The 24,498-nt window shown below is 41.0% G+C and overlaps 1 protein-coding gene across 4 annotated transcripts; it reads left to right on the forward strand.

Annotated features, from left to right (window-relative positions):
- Nucleotides 1-2,502: 2,502 nt before the first annotated feature.
- On the forward strand, nucleotides 2,503-23,907 carry LOC124111955 (transcription initiation factor IIA subunit 1-like). 4 transcript variants are annotated; one of them, XR_007223278.1, is made up of 11 exons: nucleotides 2,503-2,650; nucleotides 5,908-6,009; nucleotides 7,045-7,144; nucleotides 8,626-8,705; nucleotides 11,075-11,101; nucleotides 13,758-13,854; nucleotides 16,644-16,828; nucleotides 17,296-17,430; nucleotides 19,279-19,368; nucleotides 20,703-22,161; nucleotides 22,214-23,907. XR_007223278.1 is itself a non-coding variant. In XM_046471876.2 (10 exons), the coding sequence occupies exons 1-10, from the start codon at nucleotides 2,630-2,632 to the stop codon at nucleotides 20,808-20,810; spliced, it is 945 nt and encodes a 314-aa protein (XP_046327832.1). In that variant the 5' UTR covers nucleotides 2,503-2,629; the 3' UTR covers nucleotides 20,811-23,907. The 4 variants fall into 4 exon arrangements, 2 of the variants coding, with proteins under 2 accessions (XP_046327832.1, XP_046327833.1); XR_007223279.1 differs by having other exon boundaries at nucleotides 20,703-22,109; XM_046471876.2 differs by having other exon boundaries at nucleotides 20,703-23,907.
- The last annotated feature ends 591 nt before the right edge of the window (nucleotides 23,908-24,498 follow it).

Here is a 24,498-nt window from a genome sequence, read left to right on the forward strand (position 1 = left end):
CTACCCCACATCTAGTACGGCCCTCCATCCTTCACACTACCCCACATCTAGTGCCACCCTCCATCCTTCACACTACCCCACATCTAGTACCACCCTCCATCCTTCACACTACCCCACATCTAGTACCACCCTCCATCCTTCACACTACCCCACATCTAGTACCACCCTCCATTCTTCACATTACCCCACATCTAGTACCACCCTCCATCCTTCACCCGACACAACATCTAGTACCACCTCAGTCCTTCACACTACCCCATATCTAGTACCACCCTCCATCCTTCACACTACCCCACATCCAGTACCACCCTCCATCCTTCACACTACCCCACATCTAGTACCACCCTCCATCTTTCACACTACCCCACATCTAGTACCACCCTCCATCCTTCACACTACCCCACATCTAGTACGGCCCTCCATCCTTCACACTACCCCACATCTAGTACCACCCTCCATCCTTTGGCGCACCCGACATGTAGTACCACCCTCCATCCTTCACACTTCCCCACATCTAGTACCACCCTCCATCTTCCACACTACCCCATATCTAGTACCACCCTCCATCTTTCACACTACCCCATATCTAGTACCGCCCTCCATCCTTCACACTACCCCATATCTAGTACCACCCTCCATCCTTCACACTACCCCATATCTAGTACCACCCTCCATCCTTCACACTACCCCACATCTAGTACCACCTCCATCCTTCATACTACCCCACATCTAGTACCAACCTCCATCCTTCACACTACCCCACATCTAGTACCACCCTCCATCCTTCACACTACCCTCCATCTAGTACCACCCTCCATCTTTCACACTACCCCACATCTAGTACCACCCTCCATCCTTCACACTACCCAACATCTAGTACCACCCTCCATCCTTCGCAATACCCCATATCTAGTACCACCCTCCATCCTTCACACTACCCCTCATCTAGTACCACCCTCCATTCTTCACCGCACCCCACAGGCAGTACAACTCCCGGGCCCTTCCTTCACACTACCCCATATCTAGTACCACCCTCCATCCTTCACCGCACCCCACATCTAGTACCACCCTCCATCCGTCCCACTACCCCACATCTAGTACCACCCTCCATCCTTCACCGCACCCCACAGGCAGTACAACTCCCGGGCCCTTCCTTCACAATACCCCATATCGAGTACCACCCTCCATCCTTCACACTACCCCACATCTAGTACCACCCTCCATCCTTCACACTACCCCACATCTAGTACCACCCTCCATCCTTCACACTACCCCACATCTAGTACCACCCTCCATCTTTCACACTACCCCACATCTAGTACCACCCTCCATCCTTCACACTACCCAACATCTAGTACCACCCTCCATCCTTCACACTATCCAACATCTAGTACAACCCTCCATCCTTCACACTACCCCACATCTAGTACCACCCTCCATCCTTCGCAATACCCCATATCTAGTACCACCCTCCATCCTTCACACTACCCCTCATCTAGTACCACCCTCCATCCTTCACCGCACCCCACAGGCAGTACAACCCTCCTTCCTTCACAATACCCCATATCGAGTACCACCCTCCATCCTTCACACTACCCCACATCTAGTACCACCCTCCATCCTTCACCGCACCCCACAGGCAGTACAACTCCCGGGCCCTTCCTCCACAATACCCCATATCGAGTACCACCCTCCATCCTTCACTCAATACTCTTCATCGACGTGTATGGTCCTGTTCCTTATGCACCTTATTGTTTACTTCAGCGAAAGTACATTTATCACTGGTTTCATTTCATAAACACAGCCAAGCTGTCATGCGCTGAAAGAGGAACCATAACCCATTACATATTACAATTTATGAAAGACGGAACGCGAATTTCGCCACAATTTGAAATAACAGTTTCTTAGTATGTAGATGTCAGAAGCGCCGTTTGCTACTTCATGTGATATATTAAGATGATATATATTTTTGTACAGGTCAAGGCTACAACAGAATCAAATTGTACTATGACAAGCAAGTTACGTCACAGTTCAATGTTATGACGTCATAATGTCTTTATAGATCTAGACTAACCAATCAGATAGCTAGACGGAAAATAGTAAGGTTATGGCGAACCCGGCTATGCCCTTATTCTAAAATCAAAAAGATAATACATAACACCAATTTTCTGGAAATTACAAAAATATGACAGTCGTTTCGTAAAATCCCTGATTCAGTCACTTCTATGTGTAATAGTCATCCCAGACTCACTTAGTCTTCATTACGCTTTGAACCGCCATAAAAATCGTTAAAAATCCACTTTACTTACAAGTAATGAATATTTTGACGCTCTCGTTTGGTATTAAGCTCAATATTACTATACTCAAACAGCGCGGTTAGGCTTTACCACGTGGGTATCACATGTCTTTGTTTACTTCTCGCGTTATCTCAAACCCTCTCGCGTGATTTGAGCATTGCCTCGGCAGAATATCAATTTAAGCAATTGCTCGACCCCCCTCTAGAGACAGTGGGTTTATTATCGAGTATAAAAGTGAGGCTGTGGCAGATTTCGCTGGCTTCCTCGGAGCCCGCTTGCCTCTCAAATCTGTGCTGTTTGAAACATTTATCCAAATTTTTCTTTCATACAGCATGGCTACATCGAGTTCAGTGGTGAGTTTAGTTATTGGGGGAGGTAATATATATTATTTGTTTGCAATTTAATGTACAGATGAAATTTTCCTATCTGAGAGCACGAGAGAGCTGGATTTCCCGGGACGGCTCAAGATGTCGGGCGAACATGAACCAAGCATTCTGAAAATATGTTTCATTCCCTTCAGACGTACTGCTGAAATTTTATCAAATCCACGTATGCTTACTTCGTAGTATTTAACCAACACCATGGTTATAAGTTTGATTCAGAAAACAGTTTTTGATACCGCTATAAATCGGTGTCAAAAGGCCATTAAAAGCCCAAATGACTGATTTGTGAAACATGACATGACCAACTTAATATTGTAAAAAGTATACGTTTGAAGGCAATTCCGGCAGTACATTGATTTGTTTGGGTCCATATTATTCTGTACAGATTTAATGTTCCTGACTGATACGAGGTAGAACAGGTCGTGGCTATATTCACGTGCGACAGGTGCATGAACCTAGCCAATCGTAGTCCGCAATACTGTACCACAGCTGATCATATCACAAAGGAAATATGGTGTAGTCTGTTTAAACCCTGGAGTCAATTATTTGAGTTTTGAGAGTACACCGTTTTAGGAGCCAGATAGAATGGTTCATCATTAATTCTTTTGTCCTTTGTTTACCCCCAAAATAACAACTGATAACCATTAGTGACCAGTAAAGGCAATTACACGAAGTTTTCACAAGCACACATAGATCTAGCATGTACATTGAAATTCTCTTTTTATGAATTAAAAAAATAGACTTCAGCAGAAATAGATAGTTTATTAGTCCGAGACTAGTAAAGATCTTAAGGGACTAGTTTTCACCCCAAATCGAGTTATATTACATAAAGCACTGGAATTAGTCTGTAACGTGTAGTGAGCTGTGGACGAGCTGGATTTGACCAATGGTGTCCTACCCCTATTCAGCCTTTTTAACTCACCTTGGCTTTGTCAGTATGTGAGCTTATGTTATGGTTTTAGAACTGAAACTTCTAATCTTTTCTTCTCCGAATCTACTGAACATATCAGCAGTATTTTCACATACTCTCTTCTACATGTCCCTAGCTGCAATCATGTAAACTTTTCTTTTATAAAAAAATAAAAATGGCTGTTGCACCAGCTCATTTTAGTCGAAGAAACAAACAGCCTTCAACAAATCTCAGGCTCGATGACTTGATTGATGCATGTTATTGTATCCCAAATTGTGTAGATCGATGCTCATGATATCATTCACTTGATATCTAGACTCGATTATTTACAGACACCCGTCATATAGCCAGAATATTGTGGGGTATGGCATTAAACAACAAACAAACAGTATAATATGTTGTAACCACACTTGTTTGAAAGGAGGCAGGCCACAACCCACAGTCAAAAGGGCCCCCTAAAAAGTCAAGGGGCTTTAACAAAAAAAATTAAAAAAACGGTCTCTTTTAACAAGTTAAATGTCTGTTTAATAAATGTTTGAAAAATCTCTTCATTACAGTATATATGCTAAATAATTCAGTGAGACCAAGGTTATGCATTTGTTTGAAGACCAGTGCTTTAAAATAATTTTGAAACCCAACAAGACAGTTGGGCAGGTGACCCATAAATGTTGCCTGCCCATCTTCAAATTTACCTGCCTGCATACAGACATTTTAAATATTGAAAAATAAGAAGTAAATCACATCTTGATTCAGTTGAAATAATGCAAACAATTATTTGAAAATCTACGGGAAGTTATGACAAAACTGAATACGTCTTCATATTATCTGTCCGGTAGGCGGAGGAAAGTTTCACACCGTCCGACAGAAAATTTTCCCTCCACACGCAGGCAGCTATTTCGGACTCTGCTGATGACTCTTGTAAAACGGAAGTGACTTTCACTAAGTTTCACATTGGGAAGCAATCTCAAAGGAGAGGATGTTTGCTGCCTCAAAATCCATGACAATGGACTTAACTGATGGTGGATGGGATAGTAGTCAAAGACAGCTTTTGAATACAGCCACATAGTCTGTTACAGAGATTAGACATAAACTCATTTTGAGGAACCCACGGATACTGACCTTCACCTGTTGCCGTTATGACTATTTTTTAAGAAAATATGTTATGATACTGGTATTATTGTTGTTTTAAATGACATATATCATGTAACAAATGGCGAAAGTTATGGACACACAATGCCATTTAGAAAGTGGTCAAATGTAACAAAGTTGTCAGACTTTCATTTTTGCGGAAGCCTTGGTGGCTGAGTGGGTTAGTGGGTCCCGGACAGGACTCGGCCCCAAAAAGTATGAGAATCTGTACTTTACCAACATTTGTTACATTTCTCCAATGAAAAGCCCAGTGACGTTCTAGGTTAGAACTGGTATTTCATGCTTGTTGTAAGAGGCAACTAATGGATTGGGTGGTCCAGCTCACTGACTTGATGTGGGGCACGGGTGGCCCAGTTGTCTAAGGCGCCGCGGTTCGCTGTGCAGAGTTGCGACACTTGGGCACGCCAGAAACCTATGATTGTGGGTTCGAATCCCGGTTCGCCACAATTATGTTTCTAGGTTTGTCAGCTCCATACCCGTGCTCTTGGGTTTCACTGAAGTGGTAAACGTCTGAAACCTGCATCACTTCAGGCTTTCCTCCCACATTAAGCTAACACGCCGCAATATGACTGGAATACTGTTAAAAGCGGCGTTAAACCAAACTCACTCACTCACTGACTTAATGCACGTATCCCATTTGCATTTCTTGATGCTCAGTCACAGGATTTTTTGAATGCCTTGTATAGTTGTGCAACATTGTCAAAATGACAATGTAATCTGGGCAAGGTGTGCAACAACTGCTTTAAAGGCCGACCAGGTCTTTCAAGTTTGGCTCATTATTATCATTATCTATCGTCACTATCAATAAGAAAGAAATGGTCCTTTTACTTGAATTGAGATAGTCATATACATAGATATAACTTATCAGGAAAAAATTGTGGAGTCTAAAAAACAAAACAGAATGAGAAATTTAAAAACTATGCTTCACCAATTTGGAACTTAAAAGATTAATAAAAGACCTATTGTTACCAATAATTGAGCTTATAACTTTTATGCAACTTTATTAGCACATTCACACCTCGGAAATGTTAGACACCGATTAACTTGAACAGAGGTGAGCTTCTCTGCCAGGGTACTCTGGTTTTATTAGAAGTTTTGCATTTGGCTCCGAGTTTACTGATTTATTGATTTTACTTTGCTGTCCTAACCACTACTGTTTGTGTTGCAGAGCCAGCTGTATAAAACTGTAGTAGAGGATGTAATCAGCAACGTAAAGGAAGCCTTCCTCGACGAGGGAGTAGATGAACAAGTGCTCACAGAGTTAAGACAGGTATGCAGCAAGACCCTCACAGCTGTTCAGTACATTTATGTTTAAATTACCTGTAATTATGAGTCATTTCATGGATTGTTGGGTGTTAAGGCTTGGAAGCTTGGTTGATTACTTGTCATCGTAGGCTGATGGTGCGGATTGTTGCTTGTACTATAAATTGCTCATTCCTTCATATGACCCGTGCAGATCTGGGTTAGGATCAGCAACCCATGCTTGTCAAAAGACGGGTTATGCCCGTCGTAAGAAGCCACTGACGGGCTTGGGTGGTCAGGCATACAGACTTGGTTGAAGCATGTACCGTATTCGACGTAATAAGCGCCCCGCTCTAATAAGCGCCCACTCGTGTATAATACGCACTCGTGTGTTATATCATCCTAATTATAGGCAATTATATTCTTGAAAAATATATTTGTCGTATGTAAACATTTCAGGCTGTTGGCATAAACCACGAAATTTACGATCTTTCTTTAGTCTAATAAGCGCCCCCTATTTCTAATTTTGAGAGCGCCCTGGCCGCTTATTATGTTGAATACGGTTATCATGTTCTAATTGCGTAGATTGATGCTCTACCCGTGAAGATCCAGGGGAGAATATGTCTTCAGCAACCCATGTTTGCTGTAAAAGGTGACTATGCTTGTCGTAAGAGGCGACTAATGGGATCGGGTGGTCAGGCTCTCTGACTTGGTCGATGCTTGACATCCTATCCCAATTGTGTGGATTGATGTTCATGATGTCAACCACTGGGTAGTCAGGTCCAGACTTCCAGATTTACAGACCACTGTAATATTGCTGAGTGCGGCATTAAACAACCAACACACAAACAAAGATTGATGCTCATGATGTCAGTCACTGAATTGTCTGGTCCAGACTTGATTGTTTATAGGCCAATGTCATATGGCTGGTATATTGCTGAGAGTTTCATAAAGAAACAACAAACATCTTTTTGAAATAACAATTTTGATAACAATAAGCTAATGTCCATTGAGCCAGTGTGAATCCCTGTAGAGCTGTTTCTGTGACCATGTGTTGTTTCAGCTATGGGATACCAAGTTGACATCCTCCAAGGCTCTAGATGCACAGACTGCAGACCAAGACATGATTCCCAAAATCTTTGTACCTCATCAGCAGCCACAAGGTAAGCTACGTGTAATGGCCCAGGAGGCATGCCAAACTGTCTCATATGACTGAGTTCTTCTGAAAATAGCTGAAGATCCAGGGTAAAATAGGTCTTCAGCTACCCATGCTTGCTGTAAAAGCCGACTATGCTTGTTGTAAGAGGGGACTAAAGGGATCGGGTGGTCAGGCTCGCTGACTTGGTTGATACATGTCATCGATCCCAATTGCGTGGATCGATGCTCATGATGTCAATCACTGGATTGTCTGGTCCAGACTCGATTAATTTACAGACCACCGTCATATAGCTGGAATATTGCTGAGTGCGGCGTTAAACAACAAACAAACAAAAACATGGTATATGTAGTGATTGCATATGTAGTGATGCAGCTAACTTTATTGCAACTGTAGCCTATAGTGACTGTTGCTATAGTAACTGTACATGTATATTTCAGTAATGGTGACTAGCTATGGTAACTGAACATATATATTTTTAGTAATGGTGACTATAGCTATGGTAACTGTACCTGTATATTTCAGCAATACTGACTGTAGCCATGGTAACTGTACATGTATATTTCAGTGATGGTGACTCATGCTATAGCAGCATATGAAACTCCCAAAAATTTCAGCCAGACCACAGGACTGGCTAGCTGAAATACTTGCCAGCCCTGACCAAAACCTGCCTGCCCACTATAATCATATGTTTCTCAGGATAAGCTAACGGGGTTTCTTTTTGGTTACATTTTATCATTCATCTTTACATGTGAATTAATGATTATCATCGGGAAATATTTAGAATAATGTCACATATGAAATATAACCCGACCGTCGGGCAGGGGGATTTGAAAATCTGGCAGCCCGAGTTGAAATCAACCCGTCTCGGACGGTCGGGCAGGCAGGTATTTCGAACACTGGCTATAGTAACTGTACATGTATATTTCAGTGATGGTGACTGTCGCTATAGTAACTGTACATGTATATTTCAGTGATGGTGACTGTTGCTATAGTGACTGTACATGTATATTTCAGTGATGGTGACTGTTGCTATAGTAACTACATGTATATTTCAGTGATGGTGACTGTTGCTATAGTGACTGTCCATGTATATTTCAGTGATGGTGACTGTTGCTATAGTAACTGTACATGTATATTTCAGTGATGGTGACTGTTGCTATAGTGACTGTCCATGTATATTTCAATGATGGTGACTGTTGCTATAGTAACTGTACATGTATATTTCAGTGATGGTGACTGTTGCTATAGTGACTGTCCATGTATATTTCAGTGATGGTGACTGTTGCTATAGTAACTGTACATGTATATTTCAGTGATGGTGACTGTTGCTATAGTAAATGTACATGTATATTTCAGTGATGGTGACTGTTGCTATAGTAACTGTCCATGTATATTTCAGTGATGGTGACTGTTGCTATAGTAACTGTACATGTATATTTCAGTGATGGTGACTGTTGCTATAGTGACTGTCCATGTATATTTCAGTGATGGTGACTGGCACGACGGCGGTGCCGCAGGCCATCCCTGTCCCCATCCAGATAGCAGCAGGAGCTGGCCAGGACATGGTGAGTTGGCTGTCACTTGACCTTGTTCTCCTCACAGAGGCAGGGCATGTCATGTTGATTAACACTATAATCCGTGTAGATTCGTGAAATGTGAAAGCTTTCCGGTGGTTGCTTTACCTGGCTAAACATATACGTTGTTATTCTGTCTGTTTTAACTGTGATAACGTAATCATTCATGTATCAAATGTGGAAAAAAGAAATGCAGGGTACAGAAACAAATGCTATTGGTAAACAGAGAACAACATGCACTTAATTGTTTTGAAAAATTCCATGTGGTATGATGGGTCATGAACAAGCTTTCGTCAATCCCTGTACTCGTTCATGCCATATGTGTAATACTGTTTTGGTCCTTATTGTATCAAACCCATGAAGATCTGGGTTAGAATTGGTCTTCAGCAACCCATGCTTTCTGTAAAAAGCGACTATGCTTGTTGTAAGAGGCAACTTACGGGATCGGGTGGTCAGGCTCTCTGACTTGGTTGATGCTTGTCATCGTTTCCCAATTGCGTGGAATGATGCTGATGATGTCAATCACTGGATTGTAGGTCCAGGCTCGATTATTTACAGACCGCTGTGATATGGTTGGAACATTGCTGAGTGCAGTGCTAAATAACAAACAAAACAAAAATTATTATGTATCCCTTAAAGTCAGTCAGCTAAGCTACCAGTATTGCAAATGTGGAGCCATTTGGTAAATATTTCTTAGTGCCAACAAAAACACTTTTCAGTCGTTTGTGGTTGCGTAACATACATTGAACCCATCAGAAAAGATTCCTTTTGTTCAGCATGTGTGTATCCTGATATATTGTAATGCCTGTCCTGTTACCTGACAAGTGAAATGTTTCCCACTGATGCATGGAATCACTGTGTATGTGATGTAGAGTGGGGCATGCCACAGTTACAGTGTGTCATTGTGTGAAACAGCTGCTTGCCTGTTGCCCAGCTTCGTCTGTCTAGCTAACACCATAATGCTTATTGTGTTCTTTTGGCTAATGCAATATTCTGCCTAGTTGCCTCTATAAGATAAGCACCCGAATACCAAGGCAGGGATTTATCTGGAATTCCAAACTAAGTACCCTTGGCAAGCTAAGTAGGAGAAAATCGTGATATTGTCCCAAATTTGATTATTTTGTAGTTGTTATTTTCATAAATTCTGAGAAATTGGGAATTTTAAAAATCAAATTGGGAATATTTACTATCATTTGCTGCAGACTTTGGGCCCAAATTCATCCAATGTCGGCCTTTCAGTAGTCTAGATAAATGCCTGCAATATGTGTATTGAGACATTGGGGGTGATACGGATAGACAATAGGGTACAATGGAGACCACTCATGCTATTGAGATTTATATAGTTTTTAGTATTATTTAGTTCACTACTCACTATAAATTAAAGATAACATACAGCTCAGTCTCAGTCCGGTATCACATTTATTAGAAGAACCCACACTTGCCTCGTAGAGTCTTTTTCAGTTGATATTTTTGTTATTATGTGGGTTATTATTATCTGAGCTTACTAGTGCCGGCATAATTTCACTAGATTCAGGCTTCAGCTACTGGCTATAATCACACTTGTTGTGACAAGCCTCACACGCAGAGCTAGAACTATATGCAAGAAGCATGTGTGTGAAATAATTTTGAGAATAAGAGGCCTTAGTTATGAAGGCCATGGTTTAACACTCCGTATACACGAGTGTATAAAATTCAAGATTTATTTGGGCATCACAGGGGAGGATATTAAGACTCAGGCCTACAGCAAATATCGAAATATTCCCACATAGGAATTGAGAAACTCCTAATTCAGGCTTTTATGATAATTACTAATAGCTTTACTTTGTAAGATGACAAATGTCTCTGCTAAAGTGTCCAATAAAAAGTGTTGGAACTTAGGGTCACAATATGAGGTACTTCTGAATTTAGGAACATATAAATTCTCAATCGTGGAAATGATACTTTTCCCACTTTTCCCTTGTTCCCATTTACCTGTCACAGGCACCTAGGTTAAAGGTGAGTTGAGGTGAAATGGGGTTTAGCATCGCGTTCAAGATTATTGTACTTATACAGCAACATGACCTAGTGTAAACTCAGCATAAATCCCTAAACCACTACCTAGGCCGATAATCAGTGAGCATTCAGAATATTAAATTCTCAGCACCCTGGGGAGTATACAACCCATGCTACTTGTTAAGTGCAAGAAGACTTTTGCATTCACAACCACTCTCCTACCGGGTACCCATTCATTGCAGGGTGAACAGAGGCAAGTCTATAACAAAGTGACTTTAGAGACAGTGCATGTTATAAGCGTTGTCATGTTACCATGGTTACTGTGGAATGATGAAGATGTATTCAACCTTTCTGTTGTTATGTTGCAGCTAAAGAGAATTTCGATTAGACCCCAAGTGAGTTTCAGTTTGACATGATCCCCTTTCTTCAACTGCACCAAACTCTCCACTAATCAGTGCACCGGCTGATCAAAGAAACTATGATAATATCATGTGAACACTATTTTAATGAAAAGCATCATCCTCTTTTAAGTTTACTGTTTATATCTGTTCTACCTCACGAGGGTTTGGCTACGACCATTGTACCAACCAGGGGTGGATGGGGGTGGATATATTCTGAAGAAAAAAATATTCACTGGATGTCCTGAAAAAGTTCAGATACCCAAAATGTTTCAGTTCCTTCAATCAGAGGAATTGTTTTGTATGCCTTGAAGCATTGATCTAAAACCAACTCTTTTAAAAAAAAGGTATAAACTCTCCTAGTCGCAATATGGCTGAAATAAAATGCCAATCATGCAGCCCTAGAAACTAACAGTTTTCAGTCGACTAGTCCTCATAATAACATATAGCAATACCCTTAAAACTGGCAAATTTCTACTAGTCCTTAAGATACCTAAACTATTGGGCAATTTGGCAAGGACTATAGGACTAGTGCCAGTTTCTAATGCAATGTGATGTGCTGATATAAATTTGTACACAGCACCCACCCCACCCACCCCAAGAAAGTTCTTTAATGGATCGACTCCCATGAATAGTGTGACAGTGATATCTTATTGTCCTATGTTAGCCCCTATTTATTTGTGTTGGAGTTTTATGCACAGTGTTGCATTCCCTGTAGCTGATTACTTCTAAGCACTGGATTACTCAATACCAGCAGATTGTGATTCTGAGAATGATGCTTTTGGTTATTTTGAAGAATAGTGTGTATAAATTTGGATTCATTTGTTTCTTGGAGAGGCTGACTTCTTTCTTTTTCTTACAACACTCTCCAAAACCAGAGTCATGAATTTGATGGTCAGTAGTAATTAACAATGTTTTGACCTAACATCGTAAATGTCACACGAGCTAACCATTCACACCGAAACACTCGCCTTTTTACACCTGGACTGATGATTCATGCATGGTTTTGTCTTTACATGTGGTCTCACATCCATCTGTTGTTTTTCTTCTACTCCTGACTGCTGCTGGCCAGCAGGTCGCTAAAATATTTGTCACCAGATGGCTATTGAAATTTTCTGCACATAATCAATAGTTAGATTTTAGAAAATGATTACCCGGTACTTATTAAACTACTTGCAAAGAATTTGACAAATACAGTGCCGGGGAACTACAGATCCACCACCCTACTTACATTACTCTGTGCATGGCCAGGTGGTGACAGTCATTGTGATGACTCTCTACTCTTCTCAGTAGATCTAACTGCACAAATTGAAATGCCATTTCGCCTGATGTATTAAACATTTTCTGTTTTGATTTTAACTTGATATGCTGAAGACCTTTCAGATAGAATTGAATTGAATGTTAGCAAAGCCCTTTGTTTCTATCACAATGCAGAAGAATCCTTAGTCATCCATTAAAACTGGTGAAAAGAGTCTGAATTTTGGTATTACCATTGTAGGCGAACCTGACTGGGAAAATGTAATTTGACATATTCATTTGTCTTCTGTTACTGTATGTGTGTTGTAGTAGATTGTGTTACCAATGAGTCCCTGTGTAACTATGGAAACTGTAGTTTCTTTTACCATTGAGTCCCTGTGTAACTGTAGATAGTGTTACCATTGAGTTGTTGTTTGTAGCCCAAATATGTTTGACAAAGTACTACTTTGTATTCATGACTCAATTGTATATATCAAGTTATTCTCATCGCTATGTGGCTGAAATAATCACTCACTCACCATAGCTGTAGATTGGATTATGTTACCATTGAGTCCCATGGTAACAGTAGATTGGCTTACTGTTGAGTCACCGTGTAACCATGGTAACAGTAGATTGTGTTACCATTGAGTCCCATGGTAACAGTAGATTGTTGCCATTCAGTTCCCATGTAGTCGTGGTAACAGTAGATTGGCTTACTGTTGAGTCATTGTGTAACCATGGTAACAGTAGATTATGTTACCATTGAGTCTGTGTGACTAGATTGTGTTACCATTGAGTCTTTGTGACAGTAGATTGTGTTACCATTGAGTCTGTGACAGTAGATTGTGTTACCATTGGGACCATGTGACAGTAAATCGTGTTACCATTGAGTCTGTGACAGTAGATTGTGTTACCATTGAGTCTGTGTGACAGTAGATCATGTAACCATTGAGTCTGTGACAGTAGATTGTGTTACCATTGAGTCCATGTGACAGTAAATAGTGTTACCATTGAGTCTGTGACAGTAGATTGTGTTACCATTGAGTCTGTGTGACAGTAGATCATGTAACCATTGAGTCTGTGACAGTAGATTGTGTTACCATTGAGTCCATGTGACAGTAAATAGTGTTACCATTGAGTCTGTGACAGTAGATTGTGTTACCATTGAGTCTGTGACAGTAGATCGTGTTACCATTGAGTCTGTGACAGTAGATCGTGTTACTACTGAGTCTGCTTAGCACTGTAACTTGTATTTAGTCCCAGTATTCTGGTAGTTTGTTTTAAAAACAACCACTGACCAGTTTTTAGGATCTTCTTTACATCATCTAGCTTGCTTAATGGTCCAGATATAGGCAAGACCTTTAGAACTGATCTGCGCTGCAAGAGGCTTACCCTGCTTTTGCTGTTGTGTTCCCAGGGTGCAGCAGCGACAGCCACCATGGCTCTGCCGCAGGGTCTGTTCCAGCACCAACTAGCAGCTCTCAACACAGCTGGAAACACCATTCTGCATACAGGTAAACTACTAAACACCACTGTGCAGAGCTCAGAAAGGTCTTTCAACCAGGGCTGGTAACTTACTACTTACAGGAGGTATTCATTTGGCAAGAGGACTATGCCTTGTGCTTCGCTTTGCTTACATTAGTTTTGTAAATAGTTTGTTTTAGGATTATCTCCATCAGTGTGTAAAATTCCCCCAAAATTTCAGTCAGGCAACCAGGCTGGCAACTTTGCAAAATACCAGACCAGACAAAATGTTGCCGGTCCAAAATGTTCTGGACTAACAAACAAAAGTAACAGGGTAAACATAAGAATGGTACTGTTTAATGTTAGTTCTCAGAAGTTTGGTGGATTGTCAACTCAGTAAATTTAACTTCCGACCATCGGGTGTGCAACTTTACAAAACTGACTGTCAGGCAGGCATGTATTTAATTTAAACACTGCCACCATTCTGTGACTGGTATGAGACTCTTGTATGGAGTTATTAAACAACATACCAAGTTGTGTCATGGAGACTTAGCATGCTCCGGCACAGTGATGACTTAGCATTACACCACTGCCACAAGCTAATTTGCATATCATATGATCAGACTCTTGTTTGTAAACAAACATGCTTATTCTGAAATCAGCAGACAGGCCTAAAGAAGATTATTTTGTATATATATGACCCGTGAAGATTCCGGGGTAGAATAGGTCTTCAGCAACCCATGCTTGCCGTAAAAGGTGACTATGCTTGTCGTAAAAGGCGACTAATGGGATCGGGTGGTCAGGCTCGCTGACTTGGTTGATGCATGTCATCGATCCCAATTGCGTGGATCGATGCTCATGATGTCTATCACTGGATTGTCAGACCATTTACAGACCGCCGTCATATAGCTGGGATATGGCTGAGTGCAGCATTAAACAACAAATAACCAACCAATGTATCATAATATATAAAAATGCTACTACAACTGCGACAGTGATGACAATGACAGTATGTCGGTATCTGTATGCATCAAAGTGGTTAAGTGTTAGCTTGTCACGCTGAAGACCCGGGTTTGATTCCCCACATGGTTACAAGGTGTGAAGCCCACTTCCTTAGTCTCTGTTCAAGAGCTGAAGTTACAATTGTGTATGTCTGTATACAAGTACGATAGTTACACTATCATCTGTCTGTATACAAGTACGATAGTTACACTATCATCTGTCTGTATACAAGTATGATAGTTACACTATCATCTGTCTGTATACAAGTACGATAGTTACACTATCATCTGTCTGTATACAAGTACGGTAGTTACACTCTCATCTGTCTGTATACAAGTACGATAGTTACACTATCATCTGTCTGTATACAAGTACGGTAGTTACACTCTCATCTGTCTGTATACAAGTACGATAGTTACACTATCATCTGTCTGTATACAAGTACGATAGTTACACTATCATCTGTCTGTATACAAGTACGATAGTTACACTATCATCTGTCTGTATACAAGTACGATAGTTACACTATCATCAGTCTGTATACAAGTACGATAGTTACACTCTCATCTGTCTGTATACAAGTACGATAGTTACACTATCATCTGTCTGTATACAAGTACGATAGTTACACTATCATCTGTCTGTATACAAGTACGATAGTTACGCTATCATCTGTCTGTATACAAGTACGATAGTTACACTATCATCTGTCTGTATACAAGTACGGTAGTTACACTCTCATCTGTCTGTATACAAGTACGATAGTTACACTCTCATCTGTCTGTATACAAGTACGGTAGTTACACTATCATCTGTCTGTATACAAGTACGATAGTTACACTATCATCTGTCTGTATACAAGTACGATAGTTACACTCTCATCTGTCTGTATACAAGTACGATAGTTACACTATCATCTGTCTGTATTCAAGTACGATAGTTACACTATCATCTGTCTGTATACAAGTACGATAGTTACACTATCATCTGTCTGTATACAAGTACGATAGTTACACTATCATCTGTCTGTATTCAAGTACGATAGTTACACTCTCATCTGTCTTTATTCAAATACGATAGTTACACTATCATCTGTCTGTATACAAGTACGATAGTTACACTATCATCAGTCTGTATACGGGACGGTCTTGTAGCGTAGTGGTTAAAGCGTTCGCCCGTCACGTCGAAGACCCTGGTTCAAATCCCGACATGGGTACAATGTGTGAAGCCCATTTATGGTGTCCCCCGCCGTGATATTGCTGGAATATTGCTAAAAGCGGCGTAAAACTATACTCACTCACTCACTCACTGTCTGTATACAAGTACGATAGTTACACTATCATCTGTCTGTATACAAGTACAATAGTTACACTATCATCTGTCTGTATACAAGTATGAGGGCAACGACTTTTGCATGACCATATTCAGGCATGAAAGATATGCCTGTTGCGCATCTGTACAGAGTTAGGAAAAGCGTAAAAGTTTTATTCAAGTACGGTATTTGCTCGTCACGCCGAAGACCCGGGTTTGACTCCCGACATGGGTACAATGTGAAAAGCCCATTTCTGGTGTCTCCTGCCGTGATATTGCTGGAATATTGCTAAAAGCGGCGTAAAACCATACTCACTCGCTCACTCACTCACAGAAATTACGACTACCGTACATGTGCTATTTGAACAGGGAAGTTACAAATGGCATACACTATATTATTGTACATGGGTTACAACTGACTTACAGATGTATTCAGTTGTATCAGTAAACAGCATCATAGAGTTTCATGTCAGTGGAACGTGTGTGACTAGTTTTGTGCAGACACTGAACTGTTGATGTATCCTAGGTAACGGGCAGTACATCCAGGTGTTATCACAGCATCTCCAGCAGGCTCCTCAAGCCACAACCATCACAACTCTCCCCCATCAAACTATCCTCCAGAGTGGGCAGATGCAAGCACAGGTCCCACAGATGACCAACATACAGAACGTTCAGCTTGCGCCAGGACAGCAGATACGAGCACAAAATCCTGTGAGTTGTCATTGCTATATTCTTTGTAAAACTCGGTCTAACCTATTTCGCAATGCATAACCGTAAGAGGTTAGGGGACCAAAAGATATAGGAATGTTTCTTTTGGTGAATAGAAATAATAATTCTAACAATAAAACTCCTGTTCGATAATGATACATTCTCATAAAATCAGATATTAGTGCTTGCTAGTGCTATACCCATATATGAGGACATCCAATTACAGGTCACGTCAGAATAACCTTTCGTGAACTTTGACCAATGAAATGACCGACCAGGAAGACGACATTAGCATTTTCTATGTTGGTAATAAAAACTATGTTGGCATTAATATACACTTGATAAAACACATGGTGTTAAAAGACAGTTTCAATAAACACAGTAAAAACAAATTAGTATTAAAAACACACATTGGTAATAAAAGACACGTTGATAAATTCATGTTGGTTATGAAAAGGTGTGTATTTCAGAATGGCCAGGGGATGGTACAGCTGGATGGGGCTGGTGACACAAGTTCATCTGAGGATGATGAGTACAACGACGATGACGACAATGATGACAATGATGACGAGAACAATGAGGAGGAAGAGCAGGGGGAAGAAGAGGTATGTTGTTGTCCCGCTAAGCAACTAACAAACTCGTGTCATTGATTGGATTCTACTGGAATGTCCTGCCTCATCATTATGGTCAGTCATTGCGATCCAGTGTGTTTCCAAGATATCTACTTGACCATGATTTGAAATTTTAAGAATGTCATTTTCTATTTGAACATGATGAATATGTCAAATCTAGTTGCATGTATCTGATATTATCATATAATGGGTAGGTTTCTCGGCAGGATAAAGCCAATGGATAAAAACGATATCCGTTGGGGTCATATGCGGATAAAGATGCAAATATCAAAGGTCAAGTAGGGACTACTTTTACTGTTTATAAACAAACATGGCGTCGCCCTTGTCATTCGGCGATCGAGTCAGAATTAACCATCGGGAATATGGATAAACTACAGGGATAATTGCTATCATTATCAAAAGAACAGTCATATAAACTGAAAATCAGTGTCTAACTGTGACGTAGCTAAGGCATTTTATAAGTTTTGGCAACTTTGGCGATATAAATTTCGAAACAATTTTGCGAGGGCACGAAGCCTAGCCAAGCGGGATCAGTAACCATATCTGCAGCTTGAAACCTTCTCCACAAATTAAAATAGTTGGATTTGGCCGAAATATGTTTGAATTGTTACCTTGTATGTTTTGTCGCTGTGTGTACATCTGACTACACTTCTTAACGTTATGACAGGACCGACCGATTGTCAACAACGTCTGACCGTGGCCGTGACGTCTCATTGACTAGGGTTAGAGTAGCTTCCCTTTGACAAAGGGCAGTTACTCTAGCGGACAGACCGATGGATTGCCGCGAAAGGCAATTAAAAACAATTGTTGTTTTGCGTATATGTTGCTTCGTTACTGTATAAGAAACAGATTTCAGTTGGAACTATATTGGTTTCTGTCACTGTCCGACTGACACATCACTTACCCTGTGACGTAATAAATATTAATGCGCGCATTCCAGGAAAACTCGCAATGTTTCGGTAATGTTTGTGAGAGAGGGAAAACGATTTTGAAGCACAGAATTAAAGAATGACATTATATGATAAAGAGGTTATCACGCTTGTGTGTTTGGGGATGGTAAATATCCTGTATTAGGAATAAACACTATGTATTTAGCTCGCCAAGGCTCGCTAAATACAATGTTTATTCCTAATACAGGATATTTACCATCCCCAAACACACTCGCGTGATAACCTCTATTTATTCATATTACTGATTTATGTGAGGAAGAAATGTGAATTGATGCATTGATTTAATCAATAAATGCTAGATTGGGTTCAACAAGTATGGTGGTTCTCTAGATTAATATGTCTAAGGTGCTGCAGTTTGCTGTGCAGAGTTGCATCCCTTGGAAATGCCAGAAACCTATGATCTTGGGTTAAAGTCCGGGTTCACTCCGACTATGTTTGTAGGTTTGCCAGCATCATACCCGTGCTCGTGGGTTCCTCCAAAGTGGTAAACATCTGAGACCTGCATTACTTTTGGTTTATCCTCCCACATTACACTGACAAGCTGTGATATAAGTGGAATATTGTGCAAACCAATATTGGCATTTAACCTAACTCACTCAATCATGTGGCAATTGTGGCTGAGTTACATCCAGGAACCTTTGATTGTTGGTTGAATCCCACATTTCACCCTGATTATATTCTGTTTGTCAGAGCCTTTTGGGATTCACCTAGCATTTCTACCACATCAGGGTGATACAACTACTGTTCAAAGCAGTGTTAGACCATACTCATTCATTCACACACCCACCTGGCATGATGTTTGTGATAATTGTCTCGGCACCCGTCATTGACCGCTGTTGTTGTGTTGCTGACATTGTCTATCTCTCTACAGGAACCATTGAACTCCGAGGATGACGTGAGTGAGCAGGACCCTGACGAGTTGTTTGACACAGACAATGTGGTTGTCTGTCAGTATGACAAGGTAAGTTAGAGGCAGAGTACTGTCAAGCTAAGGCATTTACAGATGTTGGCTGGTATGTTCTTGTGTTCCCTGTGCACTCTGTTCACTGTACATTGTCACAGCATGGCTTGTTTCATTCATTCATTCATGAGTGAGTTTGGTTTTACGCCGCCTTTAGCAATATTCAAGCAATATCACGGCAGGGGGACACTAGAAATAGGCTTCACACTTTGAACCTATGTCGGGAATCGAACCCGGGTCATCGGCGTGACGTGCCAACGCTTTAACCACTAGGCTACCCGAACGCCCCGTTTCATTCATGAAAGAACTGCTTTTCTGGATGTCTATTTTAAGTGTTGTCATTTGAACTGGACTAAAAACAGTGCTATGGTGGGGATTGAGTCGAGGCTTTTAATGAAAATAGAATGGAGATTAGTACAGGATGGCACAAGATCGGCATGGGTTAGACAAGTATGCTGGTCCACTACAGAGTTAGAAATTGGCACTAGTCCTGTAGTCCTAGCCACACTCCGGGGGCACGGGTGGCCCAGTCGTCTAAGGCACCGTGATTCGCTGTGCAGAGTTGCGTCCCTTAGGCACGCCAGAAACCTATGATTGTGGGTTCGAATCCCGGTTCGCCCCGATTATGTTTCTAGGTTTGTCAACACCATACCCGTGCTCGTGGGTTTCACCGAAGTGGTAAACGTCTGAGACCTGCATCACTTCGGGCTTTCCTCCCACATTAAGCTGACACGCTGTGATATAACTGGAATACTGTTTAAAGCGGCGTTAAACCCAACTCACTCACTCACCTAGCCACACTCCCCAGTAGTTAGGTGTATCATAAAAAATATTAGTAATTTGCCATTTTTTGCTATATATGTGATTATAAGGACTAGTGGACTAAAACTGTTAGTTTCTAACACTGCACTAGATTAATACATCCAAGGCGTCACAATTTGCTGCACAGAGTTGCAGCCCTTTGGCACACCACAAATCTATGATTTTTGGTTCGAATCCCGGTGCACCCCAATTATGTTTCTGGGTTTGTCAGCACCACACATGTGCTCATTGGTTTCACGAAAGTATAAACGTCTGAGACCTGCATCACTTTGGGCTTTCCTCCCTCATGCCGTGAAAGAACTGAAATACTGTTATTGTTTTTATTAAACCCAACTCACTCACTTTTGCACAGCTAAAAACTTGTTTCCAACTTTCTCTCTTGCTTGTGATTATGAAGACGTACTTGCTTGGATGGCTAGGTTGCTTAGGTCATTAATGACAGATAATTAAAATTACTGGAAATTTACTCCCTATGTTATACAGATATTTATTAATTCCTCGTCTGTTTTCAGATAAACCGCAACAAAAACAAGTGGAAGTTTCATTTAAAGGATGGCATAATGAATCTCAATGGTCGTGACTTTGTGTTCCAAAAAGCAACAGGTGATGCTGAGTGGTAGTGAGAGCTTGTGATTCCTCATTTGTACAGCGACTGTATATACAGTGTACATATCACACCGGACTCCTCACACAGATTACAGAAGAAGTCAGTGGAGGTGGCTGGAGGGAGTCAAATGGTCGTCAGGATCTGCAATATTTCTACCATGTTTGTTTTTGGGCCATAAATGATACAAGTTATTTTATTGACTTTACAGAACGCTTCTGTTCTGTTCTGTTCTGATCCCCAGTGCTACTATCACAGCACAGATTTGATGTGATGTTACAATTAATGATTGAAGATATATTCAGTTTGTAATGATTTGATGCCTTGATACAAAACAGACTGATATTTTTGTACTATGGAGTTCCAATGAGACTGTGCTAATAGTATTTGTTCAATGCAGGATGCACAACGTGCTGGTGTTGTTGTAATTGAATTCAATGCTTAATGACACAATGATAAAATGTTCCTGTATCTGTGACCCCTGTGGAGATCCCAGGGCAGAGTAGGTTCCCAGTGTAAACCCTCCTGAGGCCAGAGTGTCCACTTGCCTTTTTATCAAAGTCCTGTTTCCACCCTTGCCACTTTCAGCCCTCATTTCCTGTGCTTGATATGATTCAACTGTCGTACCTATCGATAGTCCAATCACAGAACGTTTGGCAAAATCAACATCCACGACTGGTACACCTTTGTATGAAAGTGAATTACTGCTGCCTGTCTTCGTTAACACAAATATCATCTTTTGAACCCCCCAACAATTGCCTATGTTTTTGTGTCGCGTGAAATCACGGATGTTTTTGTTATCTGATGGACTAGATCATCGCCTATGGTAGTTGCCATGTTTATGAAGCTATACATGATAAGACCAGCTCCTGATTGGATATCGTGTTTTCATTACAAGGGGCACAACTCGTGACCAATGCGAGCCAAGAAAAGTGGCCTTGATGCGGCAAGGTTAGAAACTAGGCCTTGATATAGGCTAGTGGACACGCCTTGATGTGGCAAGGTTAGAAACTAGGCCTTGATATAGGCTAGTGGACACGCCTTGATGTGGCAAGGTTAGAAACTAGGCCTTGATATGGGCTAGTGGACACGCCTTGATGTGGCAAGGTTAGAAACTAGGCCTTGATATGGGCTAGTGGACACGCCTTGATGTGGCAAGGTTAGAAACTAGGCCTTGATATAGGCTAGTGGACACGCCTTGATGTGGCAAGGTTAGAAACTAGGCCTTGATATAGGCTAGTGGACACGCCTTGATGTGGCAAGGTTAGAAACTAGGCCTTGATATGGGCTAGTGGACACGCCTTGATGTGGCAAGGTTAGAAACTAGGCCTTGATATGGGCTAGTGGACACGCCTTGATGTGGCAAGGTTAGAAACTAGGCCTTGATATGGGCTAGTGGACACGCCTTGATGTGGCAAGGTTAGAAACTACAGTAGGCTTTGATATAGGCTAGTGGACACGCTTGCCTCTGGAAGATGCAGTACACCAAGCTTTTGTACCATTTGGGAAGAATTAGACCACACTCAGTTCCATTTGCCTGTGTCCTCCATGGGAAGAATAGGTCCCCATGGTACCCCTTGCTTGTCATAGGAGCCAACGTGAATGAGGATCACAGTGTCACTTAGATGGTTGTGTGTCATCCTACCTACACAGTGTGGATGAATGCTCTTGCAATTGGTCACTGATTTCTCTGGATCAGAGTCTCTTATGCCAGGCTATTGTATTACTGTTTACAGATTTATCTAACCGGTCAGCCTGAATTTGTGTGGATTGTAAATATCTTACGTTTGGGTTTGTCAGGTGTTTTTGGTTTAAAAAAATTTAATTTCAGTCGTGAAGATTGGTATTTATACAAAACATATATTTATTTCGAAAAGGCTTTGTACTCTTTGTAAGGTGTTTGTACGGGCCAGAGGCTTCATAAGATGCATTTGATCCAAAACAAAAATCAAAGTTAATAAATAGTTTTGTATTATTTATTTTCTGATCCAAATTTTGAGTGGTGGGACAAATATGAATAGATTATTGAAAGAATAAGAAATACAGCCTTGTGTACAGCCAGCCATATATTTTCGGGAAACATTGCATAAAACAACCTTCACTCACTCCTGTATGTGTTCCTTGAGTCAGGGTAAGAATTATCAAGAAAGCCTTGGCGTGAAATCCATGATTCATTTTGGACTAGTTCTCCCAGTAATTGAGCTGGTATCGTCGAGAAAAACTTCTAGTCCATATTGTTTTCCCGCAGCTTGGACATGCAGACAGGTGTTGTATGTCCAACCCTTATGTGTGTTTGTGTGCATAGGAATGACAGGAGAGTAATGACAGCAGTAAACATGACTGTAACATTAGTGGTCAACATTTGCAAATCTCTCTTCCATTGTACTTCAGTTACATAATTAGTCCATTTATCATGGTAATCATTCTGAATGTGCGAGAATGGCTATTAAATCAAATTATCGGTTACATTTGAAGGGGTTTAATGGTATGAAAGAACACTTGAAACGGTGCATGGTTTAAATCAAAATGGTAGATGGGTTTGTTTGTATAAAGTAAAGGTAGAGAAATGTATATTGCAATGATTTTATTTAATGAAAAGTGTTGGGAGATGAGTGTTGTCATGTCCCTATCATTTTGTTGGTGAAAGGATCTCTGAAGTTGTAGCACTTTCTGCAGTTGCAGGAGAGGTTGTCCAAAGAAGGCCTTTTGTATAAACGTTTTATGAATGTTTACGATCAATCCAATCACAAAGAATGTATGTTGTCTAAGTTTGTAAGTCAAGTGAATGTTGCTACTAGTGTAATAGCCTGTACATTTGGTATTTTGGCCATATGTAGTCAGTATTGCCATACCATATACCATTCAAACAGGGATTTACATCGAGTTATTTATGTACCAGGGTGCCGTTGTACAAAACAACCTTAGCACTACGCCTGTCGTAAGTCTATGTTAAGGTATGGGAGTTACGATCCCCTTAGCGCTAAGATCGCTTTGTACAATGGCACTCAGGACAACATTCTGTGAGAAAGTCCTGTTCACTAGTTTCAGACTAGCTAACTGATAACCTTGTATAAGGTTATGGTTGCCTTCGATTAAAATTTTATTTGTTCGTCTTTTTCAGTTTATTTGATTTGTTGGCATATTTTTATATCTATTTGCATCACACATCCAAGGATTGGTCCTAAAACGGATCATTACAAACTTGTCGCTGTGTTGGAGGCGGCACAGTCTGTGATGACTTGCCACCTGACTGCACGAGCATCATCCTTTAGTATTTGTGCAACCTGTATGGTTTACTGGCTCCAGACTTGGAAGTCAAGCTAATCAGTTTAGTTTCACAGTCCAGTCACTCCCACACAGGAAATTTATTGGGCTGGGTTTAAGATGAAGTCAGTTGCCTTGACTTTATTCAGTAGGTTAGCAGTAATCCATACGGTCAGTGGAAAATGGCTATTGTCTGTACAGGGCAGAGTTGCCCCTTAGTTGTGCGCAGACCCAGGGTTCAAATTGCAGATTCAACCGAAATTATTATCCTTTCACCGCAATAGGCAATCTGTCAACATCTGTCATATTAGTGAGGTGGCATCAACCTAACTCGCTCATGCTGAGTAACTACATGAAGGCAATGTCCGTGCAGGGATAGGATGTATGTTTATGTCTCGTACTTGCTGTAGCGCGGGAAGGGATTCCTATTGGAAATTTGG

Source organism: Haliotis rufescens, unplaced genomic scaffold (genome assembly GCF_023055435.1).
Source record: "Haliotis rufescens isolate VD_foot unplaced genomic scaffold, xgHalRufe1.0.p SCAF_3, whole genome shotgun sequence".
NCBI classification, from domain to species: Eukaryota; Metazoa; Mollusca; class Gastropoda; order Lepetellida; family Haliotidae; genus Haliotis; species Haliotis rufescens.

Coding starts and splice junctions, on each gene's coding strand:
- LOC124111955 (XM_046471876.2), top strand. CDS start 2,630: ATGGCTACATCGAGTTCAGTG. Junction 13,855..16,643: donor AAACACCATTCTGCATACAG/GTAAACTACTAA, acceptor GATGTATCCTAG/GTAACGGGCAGTACATCCAG. Junction 16,829..17,295: donor AGATACGAGCACAAAATCCT/GTGAGTTGTCAT, acceptor TGTGTATTTCAG/AATGGCCAGGGGATGGTACA.